We start from the raw sequence: 13,595 nt of genomic DNA, 5'->3' as shown, positions 1-13,595 counted from the left end.
ATGTTATCAAAAGGGCCTTGTGTTTGGTAAGATATCGTTCTAATTCGTGTCATTCTAGTCATTACTCCACAAAATGGTAATTAAGATATCTAAACACATTCTAAGGTTGAATGATTATTGTTAAGCTAGACATTATAAAGCAAAATTCATGTACTATTTTAAAGATGTATTGATATTATTTTCAGGTGGTTTTGAAATACAGCCTAACATTTATTAACAAATGACCTGCTATTCTGCTCTATATTTCGCAAAACACACATTTCAGCTCCAGTTCTCATCACCATGAAATTTCTCACCTACTTTGTATAGATACTCTGGCTCACCATTTCTCATCACACTAATTTTATGGTTATCTGTCCTCGTGTACTCTACCATATCCTTCATTCTGGCCCAATGCAACATTCACCTGCTTGTTGACATCTAACCCATCAAAGATGGTTCCTCTTTTAGCCGTCTTCTTCTGTAATTCCCTCTTAAATAATTTCCTGAAGGACTATTCGTCTTGTTGCAATTTAAATCATTTTATTTCCCTTTTCCATTTCTTCTGGCTGTTTGTGTATTCATTTGTCTACTTATTAAAATTAAAAGTAAAGTAATAATGCCTAAGTTTACTTAATAGAGATCCCAAGAAGAGTCAAGGGTGAACTGTGCATAATTAAAACTTGCTGGTTGTCTTTACTGCAGGCATCAGGCCATATTGGTGTTGCTTGATCTTTTGCATGCTTGGCTTATACAAACAATTCTACCCTCAGTGGTCATATGCTGCATGATTCAGCAGGGCACCAATATTTTGAGTAGTCAACAGTCAGATTTGCTGCACCATTCGATAATAACATGCTTGATACTTTTTATCAATATTATCTTCCCGCTTTCTTCCTAGATACCTTAAAGCTATCTTTTGGATAAGAAATCAATTTACCTTCTTAAACATATTCATCAATTTTGGCTTATAGTGGAGAATTCTACTGATTTTTTTCCACAGTTCTAAATGCCATTTAGAGGCTAAGTTGTCGACTTTGCAGTATTCCACTTGTCATCATCTACCCCCCCAAAGAAATTCTATTTAGTTCTACCTGATTTTCTGTCTGTTAGCTGAATTTCAATCCATGCCAGTCTATTACCCCAAGACTATTCATTTTAACTTTACACCCTAACCATATGTGGGAGTTTATCAAAGATCAATTGAATAGATATATCACATCTACTGGTTCTCCCTTATCTATTCTATTCATATCATCTTCAAAAAATAACTTCAGGTGGTTTTCCAAATATGATTTCCCTTTTATAAATGCATGACCTTGTCTCATCCCATTGATGTTATCTATGTATTCTGCTATTACATCCTTTAGAACAGACACCAGTGATGATCCTGTTTAGGAGGAACTATGGGTCAGTCTCTAATTCCCCATTTATTCTTCCCAGCTTTTTAATTAGTGAGTTTGCATCTTTGACAGTAAGAAGCTTACATGTGTCATCAACTAATCTTTTTGTCTGTTTAAGTACTTGTAGAATTTTTTATTGTCCATTTTTATGTTGCTAGAAAATTTGATCCTCACTAGTCAAACCGTTGATCCATTTTTGCTGAATTATAAATTGCTCCTAAACCTCATGTTTATAACTTTTCTTTTTACAACTTGATATGCCTCCACTTTGGATCTAAAAGGCAGGATTGGATCACTTTTCCTTTTTGTTTTTATTGGAGAATGGAATGATTAATGATTGCAGTTCTTGAATTTAAATGTTAGATAATGCCTGTCACGAATGGATCTTTAACTGAAGCTTTCAATTGTCTATTGCCAATACATTCTTCATACCCAAATTCCATTAGGTTAAACTTAGAATCTTGGTTTTGTATTGAGCTTATTTGAAGAATTCTATTATGTTATGGTCAGTCATCCCTAAAGAATACTGCACAACAAGATTTTTTGCTAACTTTTTCTCATTGCAGAACAGCACAGGACAGCCTGCTCGCAATGTCCTTATCTAAAATAACACATCATAGACTAAGTGGAGACATAAATGTATAAATAGAGGAACAGAGCTTCTGGGAGGTACTGCAGGCATTCCGTAATTGAAGCCAGCCTATAATTTTTTATCTGCTGAGGGAATTTTCTGCCAATCATCCTGGTAGCAGAGTACATTCCACCACTGGCCAATGTCAGTCAGGCATTGGAGGAGCTGAGTATTGTGCTCAGCAGTCACAAAACAGCGCTGGTGCCTTCCCCATCATAGCAGGGGATTGCAATCAAGCATGCTTGAAGAAGTCTCTGAACAACTATCTCCAACATACCACCGTAGAACCAGAGGAGCTAACACACTTGACCACCGTTATAGCACCTTCAAGAATGCTTACCGTGCCATCTGACCCTGCACTTTCCGAAGTCCAACCCCCTGACTATATTTCTACTCCCAGTGACCAGGCAGAGAATAAAGATCACAGCACTAGTGGTGAGGACCAAGAAAGTTTGTTCAAAGGAGGCAGAGGGTCACTTACAGGACTACTTTGAGTTGGTGGATTGGAAAACATTCAGGAATTCATCTTCAAATCTGAATGAATATGCCACAGTTGCCACTAACTTCATCAAGACCTGTGAGGGCCAGTGTGTGCCTTCATGAACATACTGGACATACCCAAACAAAAATCTATGGATGAACCAGGAGATTTGTAGTCTGCTGAGAGCTAGATCTATGGCTTTCAAGACTGGTGATCCAGAACTATACAGGATGTCCAGGTATGACCAACAGAAGACTATTTTATGAGTGAATAAAACCTAAGGTGTGCTGCTTCAATGACTATCAACTAGTTGCACTCTATCTACTGCGACGAAGTGCATTGAGAGACTGGGTCATGGCCAGAATCATTTCCTGCCTAAGCAAGGACCAGGACCCATTACAATTGACAATTACCACAACAGGTCTACAGCAGATGCAATTTCACTGGCCCTCCACTCAGCCTTGGACCACCTGGCCAACAGCATTACCTATGTCAGACTGCTGTTTATTGATTTTCATTTTTAGAATCTTTTTATTGGTACGTAATCTTCAACAGCTATAAAATGATACAAAACTTCAACAGATTAATATGTATACAATTAATAAAGCTGAAGAAAAAACTGATCATAAAATATAAAAATGGAATTTAAAAAAGAATATATAGGAAAAAGGAAAAAAAAAAGAACCCCATCTAACTAGGAAAAAACCCCCCACTAACTTCAAAAACAAAAATAAAAAAACCCCATTAGGAATCAACCCCCCGGAGCAATACGTTTGACCGTCATCTAAGTATATAAAAAAGTCATCAACCGCCATTTCATATTTATAAAAAAAATAAAATTGGAAGGAAACCATATACCGGTAACTTAATTCAAATTAAATGTTAATATTTGGCAAAAGAACCCCATCTTCTCTCAAAATCAAACCGAGGATCAAAAGTTCTACTTCTAATTTTTTCCAAACTAAGACATAACATTACTTGAGAAAACCATCCAATTAATGTAGGGGAAAAAATATCTTTCCATTATAATAAAATGGCCCTTCTTGCCAGTAGTGTAACAAATGCAATTACATGTTGATCTGAAGATGAGATACCCTGAATATGATGTGGAACTATTCCAAATAGAACAGTCAATCTATTAGGTTGTAAATTAATTTTCAAAGCTTTAGAACTTGTAGAAAGTAAAGATTTCCAAAACGATTTTAATGAAGAACATATGTGACAAAGTAGCTACTTCAGTTCTACATCTATCGCAATAGTTGTCTATACTAGGAAATATTTTAAATAGTCTCTCCTTTGTTAAATAATAACGGTGAACAATTTAAAATTTAATTAAACAATGGTTGGCATTTACAGAAGAAGAATTTACATTTTTCTAAACTCGAAGCCAATCTTCATTAACAAAGGTCATATTAAGTTCTCTCACCCAATCTTGTTTAATCTTTAGTGATAGGTTCTCTTTTTGTAACAAAAATAAATTATAAATTCTCCTCATGGAACCCTTCACTAAGGGATTCAATTTCAAAATGGTATCCAACATGGTATCCAAAGTGAATTGTTTCCATTAAATGTCCATGTTAGTATATATAATGATATTCTGTTTAGAATTGTTAATACATTTAGATTTTTAGGTATTATAATTACTAAAAAATATAAAGATCTCTATAAAGCAAATATAGTTCCTTTAATGGACTCCATGAAACAACTATTTTCTAGATGGAATCCACTTACTTTTTCTTTAATAGGTCATATTCATGCTGTGAAAATGATGATCTTACCTAGATTTTTATATATTTTCCAAAATATACCTATCTTTTTAACTAAACTTTTTATCCATCAAATTGACACTCTTACTTCTTCTTTTATTTGGAACGATAAAAGACCAAGAATTAATAAGTATCATTTACAAAAATTTAAAAAAGATGGTGGACTTGCACTTCCTAATTTAAGACTGTTATTGGGCTGTGAATATTAGACAATTATGTTTTTGGTTATATTGGCTTGATAAGAACCAAAAACCATTATGGGTTGATTTGGAATTAAAAGCTGTTAAACTATTCCATTTAGCTTCAATTTTAGGAGCTCCATTACCTTTACAGCTCTCTTAAATTCCAAATTTAAATCTCTATCCAGTTATTAAACAATCCCTACGGATTTGGGTTCAGTTTTGTAATTTTTACAATTTTAAACAATTTACGGTAAGTTGTCTTGTTTTTTATATCGAAACTTTTCATTTAAACGTTCAACAACTGACCCCATTTTTCTTCTATGGAAAAATAAAGGAATCCATACTTTTACATATTTTATTTTGTGATGGTTGATTGATGACTTTTGAGGAGTTAATTAATAAAATTTCTCTCACTCATACACATTTTTTGCAATATTTTCAGGTTAGACATTTTGTTACAACAATATTTACCCAAGTTTCCATATTTACAAGAATCTGTTTATTGATTATAGCTCAGTGTTCAAGGCCATCGTACCCTCAATACTAACCAACAGGCTCCAAAACCTGGGTTTCTGTACCTCCCTCCACAACTGGATCCTTGACTTCCTCATCTTGAGACCACAGTCAGTGCTGATTGGAATTGACATCTCCTCCTCGCTGACAATCAACACTGGTGCACCTCAAGGATGTGTACTTAGTCTACTACTCTTTCACTCTACATCCATGACTGTGTGGATAGGCACAGCTCAAATGCCTTCTATAAATTTGCAAATGACACAACTACTGTTGGCAGAATTCCAGATGGTGATGAGAGGTGTATAGAAGTGAGATACGTATATCAGCTGGTTGATTAGTGTTGCAACCACAACCTTGCACTCAACGTCAGTAAGATCAAGGAACTGACTGTGGACTTCAGGAAGGGGGAGTTGAGGGAACACACACCAGTCCTCATTGAGGGATCAGCTGTGGAACGAGTGAACAGCTTCAATTTCCTGGCTGTGAACATCTCTTGAAAAGCTATCCTGGACAGCAGCAATACTTCATTCGGAGTTTGGCTTTTCACCAAAGACACTAACAAATTTCTACAGCTATACAGTACCCTCGAAAGCATTCTAACTGGTTGCATCACTGTGAGGTACGCACAGTGTTGGAAAGAGCTGCAGAGTTGCAGACCCAACCACCTCCAGCATGGGCACTGGACTCCCTAGCTTCAAAAAGGCAGCACCCATCATTAAGCATCTCCATCACCCAGGACATGTCCTCTTCCCATTGGTCCCATCAAGGAGAAGGTACAAAAGCCTCAAGACACACACTCAACATTTTAGGAACAACTTCTTGCCCTCTGCCATCGGATGTCTGAATGGACAATGAATTCATGTACATTATCTCAGCATTTTTGCTCTCTTTTTGAAATACTTAATTTAAAATTTTAAATATATATTTCTTATTCTATAGTTTTTAAAATGATGTTTTGCACTGTACTGCCATCACAAATATATATATTTCATAATATATGCCAGCCATATTAAACATTATTCTGATTCTGAAATTGAGAAAATGCACTGAATGGGAAGAAGCAGGTTACACGTTGTTCAGTGGTGCTCTGGAGGTGCACCAGTGATACGAAACAATAGGAGGTTCATTGTATCCATGTTATGAATGCACATGGACCAGTCGCTTGTGTCATAAGATAAAATTAGATAGATGAACCATTGCAGAAATGATTTCCTATTGAAAACTATTCTTCCCTTCCTCCTCCTATGTTTGCTTGCAGCTTGTCCTGTTCTCCCAATCACACTACTGTCCAAGGAAGTTGTCAACAAATAACTATGTTGGGAGAAACATATATCTACATATATATCTCTAATTTCTCTCTCTCTCTATTATATATATATATATATATATATATATATATATATATATATAGATAGATAGAGATAGATACATGGGAGAGGGGAGATGTCGTATCAGACTTTTTATGTTTAACATACTTGAGTCTTATTCAGGGCACGGTGATCCTACTAGCTATCCTGGAAAAGGGAAAGAGCTTAAATTTCAGGCACATTTTCTATCTTTTCTCCCATGCATGGTCAGCAGAAGGAACCCTAAAGCGGACTGCTCAGTTACAGTAGCAGCTGCAAAAATACACTTGTTTCAATCCTGTTGCACCTCCCACATTTAACATTGTAGCTGTAGATGATCAGAATCACACAGGTTTGCCATTGTAGGAAATGAAAAATTGGTTGTGGCTGTTTTGGTAAATCCATAGCGTGACAACCAGCCACAGAATGAAAAACAATATAGTTGCTCCTCATCTTATTGGGACATTCAAATATTGAATTCAGCAATTATGAAACACAAAACCATGTAAATTGTGTCATGGTGGGTTAAAGCAGTAAGTTCTCTAGGAACTTACACTTAATCAAGTACAAATTTGTCTGGTAACCTTATTTCAGGCTGTAAATACAGTGCAGTATTTGAATAAAGTAGAAGTTATTCTAACAGATGATCATACTAAATTTATAAAACTTTTGAACAATTGGCAAATCTAACCTCAATATCTGCATGGACCTGCTGTCAGGATTTCTCTGTAAGTAGTGAATTCTTATAGAGCAGTGTTGCTGCAGAGCCTTCCCTCAGTAGACGTGCATGTTTGGTCTTTCAGTGCATGATGCTTGAAGAGGCCAAGCTCCAAGCCATCAACAATCTGTTTACCAAAACATTACATATGCAAATCAAAGATTTTTAAAAAAAACCAGCATGACCTTGCTGTTCAACAAAAAAAGTCCATGGAAACAAGGACTATATTGTGTAACTTAGGAGCCTCCTCCTATTTGAATGTAGAACGGCCATTGAGAAAGAGAATATCTGAAGATCTAGGCCTCTAACCCATGATAAACATGGTTACCAGACAACAGTGACTCATATCCTCTTGCTGGTTTCTGACATCGAGGCTATCTGTAGAGGTATCTCAACAAACTGGAAAATTACTGCTGATATCTTCACCATAAAATCCCCAAAATAAATGAACCAAACATCAATGTCTTCTCATAACTCAATATCCCCATCATTGAAGACCTAATAACCTTACTCAGCAGTGATTACAAAACACCAGACCTCCCAAAACACTCTACCCTGAACTCTGCCATAACAAAACATTGTTGGGGCCAGAAGAAATGATTCAAAGGTGTTCTCCAAGCCTCATCGAGAAGGACTGAAGAATTCCTGGACCAAAATGGCGGAGGAGCAAAGGAAAAGATAAAACTGTTCCAGATAACAGACCTTGAGCCTGTTCCACTGCTCAGTAACATAATGGTTGATCCAGTCCTGGCCTTAATCACCACTTTCACACTTGTGGTCTTCTTTGCATTGGAGAAACCAGCTGCAAATTGACTGACCACCTGCACTCTGTCCCTCAGGACTACCTGCCACTTTAATGTTCCATTCCACTCCCACTTTCAGATATCAATCTGTGCCCTCCTACATTTATATGGCGGAGCTCAATGTTAGCTTAAAAAACAGTATCCCATCTTCTATCTGGACATGTTGCAGCCATCATCAAGATATACAGTAGTTCAGTGGGAAAGTTGGGTGAGGCATTGGCAGATGGACTTTAACCCTGTCAAGTGTGAGTTGCTTTAACTTGGAAAGTCAAGTAGGGATAGAACATGTACAGTTAAGAGAAGGTCATCAAGGAATGTTGTTGGACATAGAAAAATTGGGGTTCAAGTCCATAGTTCCCTGAAAGTGGCTACACAGGTGGTGAAGCAGGTATATGACATGCTTGTCTTCACAGAGCATGAAGTATAAGAGCATGTGAGCTCGATTTCAACATAAAGTAGATTATGTTGCAAGTTTGCAATGCATTTACTGGGTAATACTTGGAGTATTGTGTCCAGTTCAGGTCATTGCGCTACAGGAAAGATCTTTTTGTGCTGCAGAGAATGCAAAAGAGATTTACCAGTATGATGCCTGGATTGGAGGACTCTTAGTAATGGAGAGAGATTGAATAGGCTAGGCTTATTTTTCTTGGAGCAAGGAGGCTGAAGGGGTACCCAAAATAAGCATGTAAGATTTTGAATGACATAGTTAGGGTAAATAGTCAAAATTTTGCCCCATGTAAGGGGTATCAAAGATGAGTGCAAAGGTTCAAGGTGAAAACTAGGAGGTTCTATGGGTAAGCTTTTTTTTAAAACAAATTGTTAGTGATTGATATCTGCAACATGATGCCAGAGAAGCCGGAATTAATTAGTCTCTTTAAGAGCATTGAGACACACACTTACAAAGGGAAGTCATAGCCCTATGACCCTAATGCAGGCAAATGGGACTAGCATAGATGGGCAGAACAGTCAGCATGAACATAGTGGGCCATAGGAAATATCACGTAACCCACACCCCATCTGCTCCTTTCCCAATCCTGCCAACAATTCACTCAAATTCTCTGTCTCATTGTTCCCTTTTATGTACCTCTCCTCGATACCTAGGACTTGCTATCCTCCCATCACCTATATACCTACCTGAATTTTTTCTTACTTGGTTCACCTTTATTGTCCCTTTCTCACGCCTACCTGGTTCTATCTGCCATTCATCCTCAACCCCACCTAGTTCCACCTATCAACTCCAGTCTTCAGTCTCTAAACTCCCCTCCGCCCCTCCCACAACTATCTCCATTTCCTTCCCCTGCTCAAAATCTGGTTCCACCCACCACCTGCCAGCCTGTGTCACTTCTACAGTCTGGCTCTGTTCCTTCTTTCCTCTCAGCTCTGATACAAGGTCACTACCCAAAATACCAGCCATCACTCTGCCTCCGCAGACGCTCTTTGACCTGCTGAGTTCCTCCACCATCTGCAATCTCACATCTCTACTCCTTTTATCCTACCTGCCCCTCCCCAACTTTATCACTAATTTCAAAATAACTTGATTTCATTCTTTCACAGTTCTGAACACCGTCTTATCACAGCTGCTGCCTGATATGCTCAGCGTTTCCAGCACTTTCTAGCTGTTATTTCAGGTTTCCAACATTTGCAGTTGTTAAAATTTTTATTTAGGGAATTTTTCTTCCCATATTCAGCCTGTCCTACAACACAGAGCAGTACAGCGCAGAATGGGCCCTTTGGCCCATAACATTGTGCCATCCTTCTAGCACACTCCTCGATTAGCCTAACCCTTCCCTCAGGAAGAAGGACATTTGTGAGGAATCAGTCAAAGGCCTCATTATTGGAATAGATATGATGGATATAAACTGGGGAAAATGAATTAGCTTTCAAATCTAAAACACATCTGTTTTGCTTTCACTATTGTCCGTTTGTAGGCTTAATAAAACTAAGGCAGTTCTGTAAAGTTCTATAATAGCATTTATTGCATTAAGAAATCACAAGACTCAACTGAATTCTGTGAATAGCTTTTGTGAATAGCTTCTGTGAATAGTGAGAAACTTTTAGTATTAAAATTATAAATAATGACAACTCACACAGTGTTCTGATGTATAAGTTGAAGAGTACTGAAAATCTCAAGCTAATCATGGTGGCTCACCACCAACTTCCCAAGCAGGGAGCATTCAATAAATCATTGGCATTCATAAATCAAAGTACTGAGTACAGGAGATGGGAGGTCATGTTGAAGTTGTACATTGTTGAGTCCTAATTTGGAGTATTTTGTGCAGTTTTAGTCACCTACCTACAGGGAAGATGTAAATAAGTTTGAAAGAGTACACAGAAAATTTACAAGGATGATGTTGGGTCTGAAGGAGCTGAGTTATAAGGAAATATTGAATAGGTTAGGACTTTATTCCTTGGCATGTAGAAGTTTGAGAGGAGATTTGATAGAAGTATACAAAATTGAGGGGTATAGATAGGATAAATACAAGCTGGCTTGAGTGGGACTACAATTAGAGGCCATGGGTTAAGGGTGAAAGGTGAAAAATTTAAGGGGAACATGAGGGGAAACTTCTTCACTCAGAGGGTTGTGACAGTGTGGAATGAACTGCCAGTGTAACTGGTGCATGTGAGCTCGATTTCAACATTTCAGTTTGGATAGGTACATGGATAGTAGGGGTATGGAGGGTGATGGTCCTGGTGCAGGTTGATGGGAGTAGGCAGTTTAAATGATTCGTCATGGACCAGATGGGCCAAACAGCCTATTTCTGTGATGTACAGCATATGACTCTAAATGCCAATCTTGCTAGTGAAGCCAAAAGTTCTGCATAAAGCAGAAACGTTAATGCCTGACTAACTTGATATCAAGACACTTTGACATTATTTTTCCGTGGCTATTCCATTGGGAGGTAGCTTGCCCATTGGCAACGTACAAGAAAAATTAGCACCATGAGCTTATGATTTTCAGGAGCTGCTGAGAAACTGTGCCACCAACAACGAGTTGAAAAAGCTTCAGGTGAATGTCTTCTGGATCCAAAGGCATCAAAAGGTAATGGACCTCAGCAGGCATTGCCAATTTAAGAAAGTCAGGTTGGTTCCTTTGTAGTTCTATACTCTGATAAGCCGAATGCTTCATTCTCAGCATACCTAGTGTAATCGAAGTCTTTTGGATTCATATTAGCTTGTGGTAAGAGGCTGTCCCACAGAGAGGTATCAATGGAGTTTCTTCTCACACAATTCCTACTGCAATTGAATCAGCAATGCCTAAAAAAGCAAAGAGAAACATTGAGTTACATTTCCCATTTATAATGATATCCAATATTTAGTTGCAAATTATTTTTCCCTCACTCAAATACAACGATGACGAGACTTGCTTGGAAGGCTTACTTTATAGCTATCACTATAACTATGAAAGAAAATGATGACAATCCTATTTCATGGCAGCAAGAGTAACCCATCTGTTTTGTGCTACACTATCTACCCGGAGACCTTTATGAAACAGAATTTACACTGGAGGATTGTGGAATTGGTGGATGGAAATGAATGATGTGATATGTTGACTGCTAGCCACTACCTCACTGAAATGGAGAGAATGACAGGGTTTTCCTGACAGCTGTCTGGATGCTACTTGAAGTAAATCAGTAAGCTCCAATGAGCTCCAAAAACAAACCCCTAATTAATTTTTGCATGAGCTGGCTAACTCAACGGTCAGAACAACATGAATGTGGGAAATGGATAACTGTGAACTGTTCCTATTTGAAAACTGGACAATGTGAGGACAATTCAAAGTTCAAAGTAAATGTTATTATCTAAGTACATATATGTCACCATTTACAACCCTGAGATTCCTTTTCCTGTAGACAAACTCAGCAAATCTACAGAATAGTAATTATAACGGGATCAATGAAAGATCAACCAGAGTGCAGAAAAAAACAAACTGCAAATGCAAATACATAGCAATAAGCAACGAGAACAGTAGATAATGAGATAAAGAGACCTTAAAAGTGAAATCACTGATTGTGGGAAAGGGAGTGTGGTTATCCCCTTTTGTCAAGAGCCTGATGGTTGAGGGGTAGTAATTTCTTGAACCTGGTGGAGTGAGTCCTGAGGCTCTTGTACCTTTTACCAGCAGCAAGAAGAGAGTCTGATCTGGGTGGTCCCAGTGAGCTACAGATATATTCAGTCACAGCAATATAATACCCTGCAATCTTCAGATTTCAGCCTTTGTTTGGTATTGGCACTCCTGTGTCCAAATCACAATTGTGTGACTTTAGTGAAGTTCTAGCAGCAGAAAGTGACTATGAGGGTTTCAAATCAAATCAAAACCAAATCAAGTTTAATTATCATTCAACCATACATACAGCTGAATGGAACAGCATTCCTCTGGAGCCAAGGTGGAAAACATTCAAAAGAACAAGCAACATTCAAAATAGCGAGCAAAGAAACATATGCACTCAAGAAAAAACATATATCTAGACAAGAACCTGAGCAACAATGTCTGGCATTTGATGTTAGTCTCCTATGAGTGTGCAGACACATGTAAACCAGCCTGTCATTCCACCACTTGAACACATGGGGGTAGCACCAACGGGAGAGGCACGGGCACCATGCTGTAACACTTCCGCACATCTTCTCAACTGGTCTGCAACAGCAGGCAAGCCTGAGGCTTGAGGCCTAGTCCTTGCTACAATCCAGGCTACACAGCTCCCATGTCACCTGTCGCTCCACCAGATAAGCGTAACAGGCCTACTACAACTTACATTACCACTGTCCAACAGAATCTTGTGATTACAAGTGAAATATCCAAGACAATCCCCATGTTTATACTACATGCTGCCTTCACGCACTAACCCTGATGCCTTTGAGTAGGAGGCAGCAACATGGTCCGAAGCCAGATCGGCTCGTCCGAACCCAAACTGACTCCTTCAACATCCTGGCCGGGCTCTTCTCTGACACGCTGGCCTATACCAGGCCAGCTACTGTGATCAACAAGCAGCTCACTGATGGGAGTACCCTTCGCTTGGACAACATCGGTGGTGTGGAGAGGGAAGACTTGCAGCTTGGGCAACTGCCTTGCCCAGGCTTGTGCCCTGGAAATTTTCCAAAGGTGCAAATCCATGGTCTATCGAGACTAACGGAGGCCTACTAGGAATAGCCCTGCAGTACCCAAACTTCTTTGAGTAGACTTGTCTATGGATCGGAAAAAAAACATTTTACAAAGAAAAGAGCACCTTTGATAGGCTCCCGACACGCTGCTGCATTTGTACATGTCGCCATCTTACCAGAAGTGTCGCTATCTTACTAGAATCATCATCACTCATCATACAAGCTATCCACTTTTCTTTTGGCCTCTTTCTGTGGGACTGAATAACTGGGACATACTTTGCTGGAGATATACATTAAATGCAAGTCTTTAGTTCATGGGTGTGGTGACATGAAGACCCACCAGCCTCAGTAATGAAAGGGTGGTTGCTTCTCAACTTCATTACTTTTGAGGCTGCAGGAAATTGTGACTGGTTCTCATCAGGGGGTAAACTGAACAAGGAGGAAAATTGTGACTGAGTATTCCAAACAAATAATTTATTGGACAACAGCATTAAAATTAATCAATACATATTGCCCCAAGGAATGTTAGCTTTTTAATGAACCAGACAGAAAAAACTTACCACAAACATTTTTTCCCATTTTGACATATACGTAGCCATTAATTCCCCAGCTGGTTCCCCATGAATTTCTTATTATCCAGTAAGGAATATCACCTGTTTACAAAATAGAAGGG

General features: G+C 38.5%; 1 protein-coding gene across 2 annotated transcripts in view; it reads right to left on the bottom strand.

The window, feature by feature from the left end:
- Positions 1–9,873: 9,873 nt before the first annotated feature.
- The window catches only part of LOC140726523 (cathepsin O-like), a 39,534-nt gene continuing 35,812 nt past the window's right edge, over positions 9,874–13,595 (bottom strand). For both annotated transcript variants that reach the window (XM_073043029.1, XM_073043030.1), the window contains 2 exons: positions 13,483–13,575; positions 9,874–11,080 (listed from right to left, as the gene is read on the bottom strand). In XM_073043029.1, the coding sequence (XP_072899130.1) occupies positions 11,046–11,080; positions 13,483–13,575 (128 nt within the window). In that variant the 3' untranslated portion in view covers positions 9,874–11,045. The remainder of the gene's footprint in view (positions 11,081–13,482; positions 13,576–13,595) is intronic.

The sequence above is a fragment of the Hemitrygon akajei genome, chromosome 4 (assembly GCF_048418815.1).
Source record: "Hemitrygon akajei chromosome 4, sHemAka1.3, whole genome shotgun sequence".
In the NCBI taxonomy this organism is placed as follows: domain Eukaryota; kingdom Metazoa; phylum Chordata; class Chondrichthyes; order Myliobatiformes; family Dasyatidae; genus Hemitrygon; species Hemitrygon akajei.
This window is presented reverse-complemented; position numbering and strand designations above follow the sequence as displayed.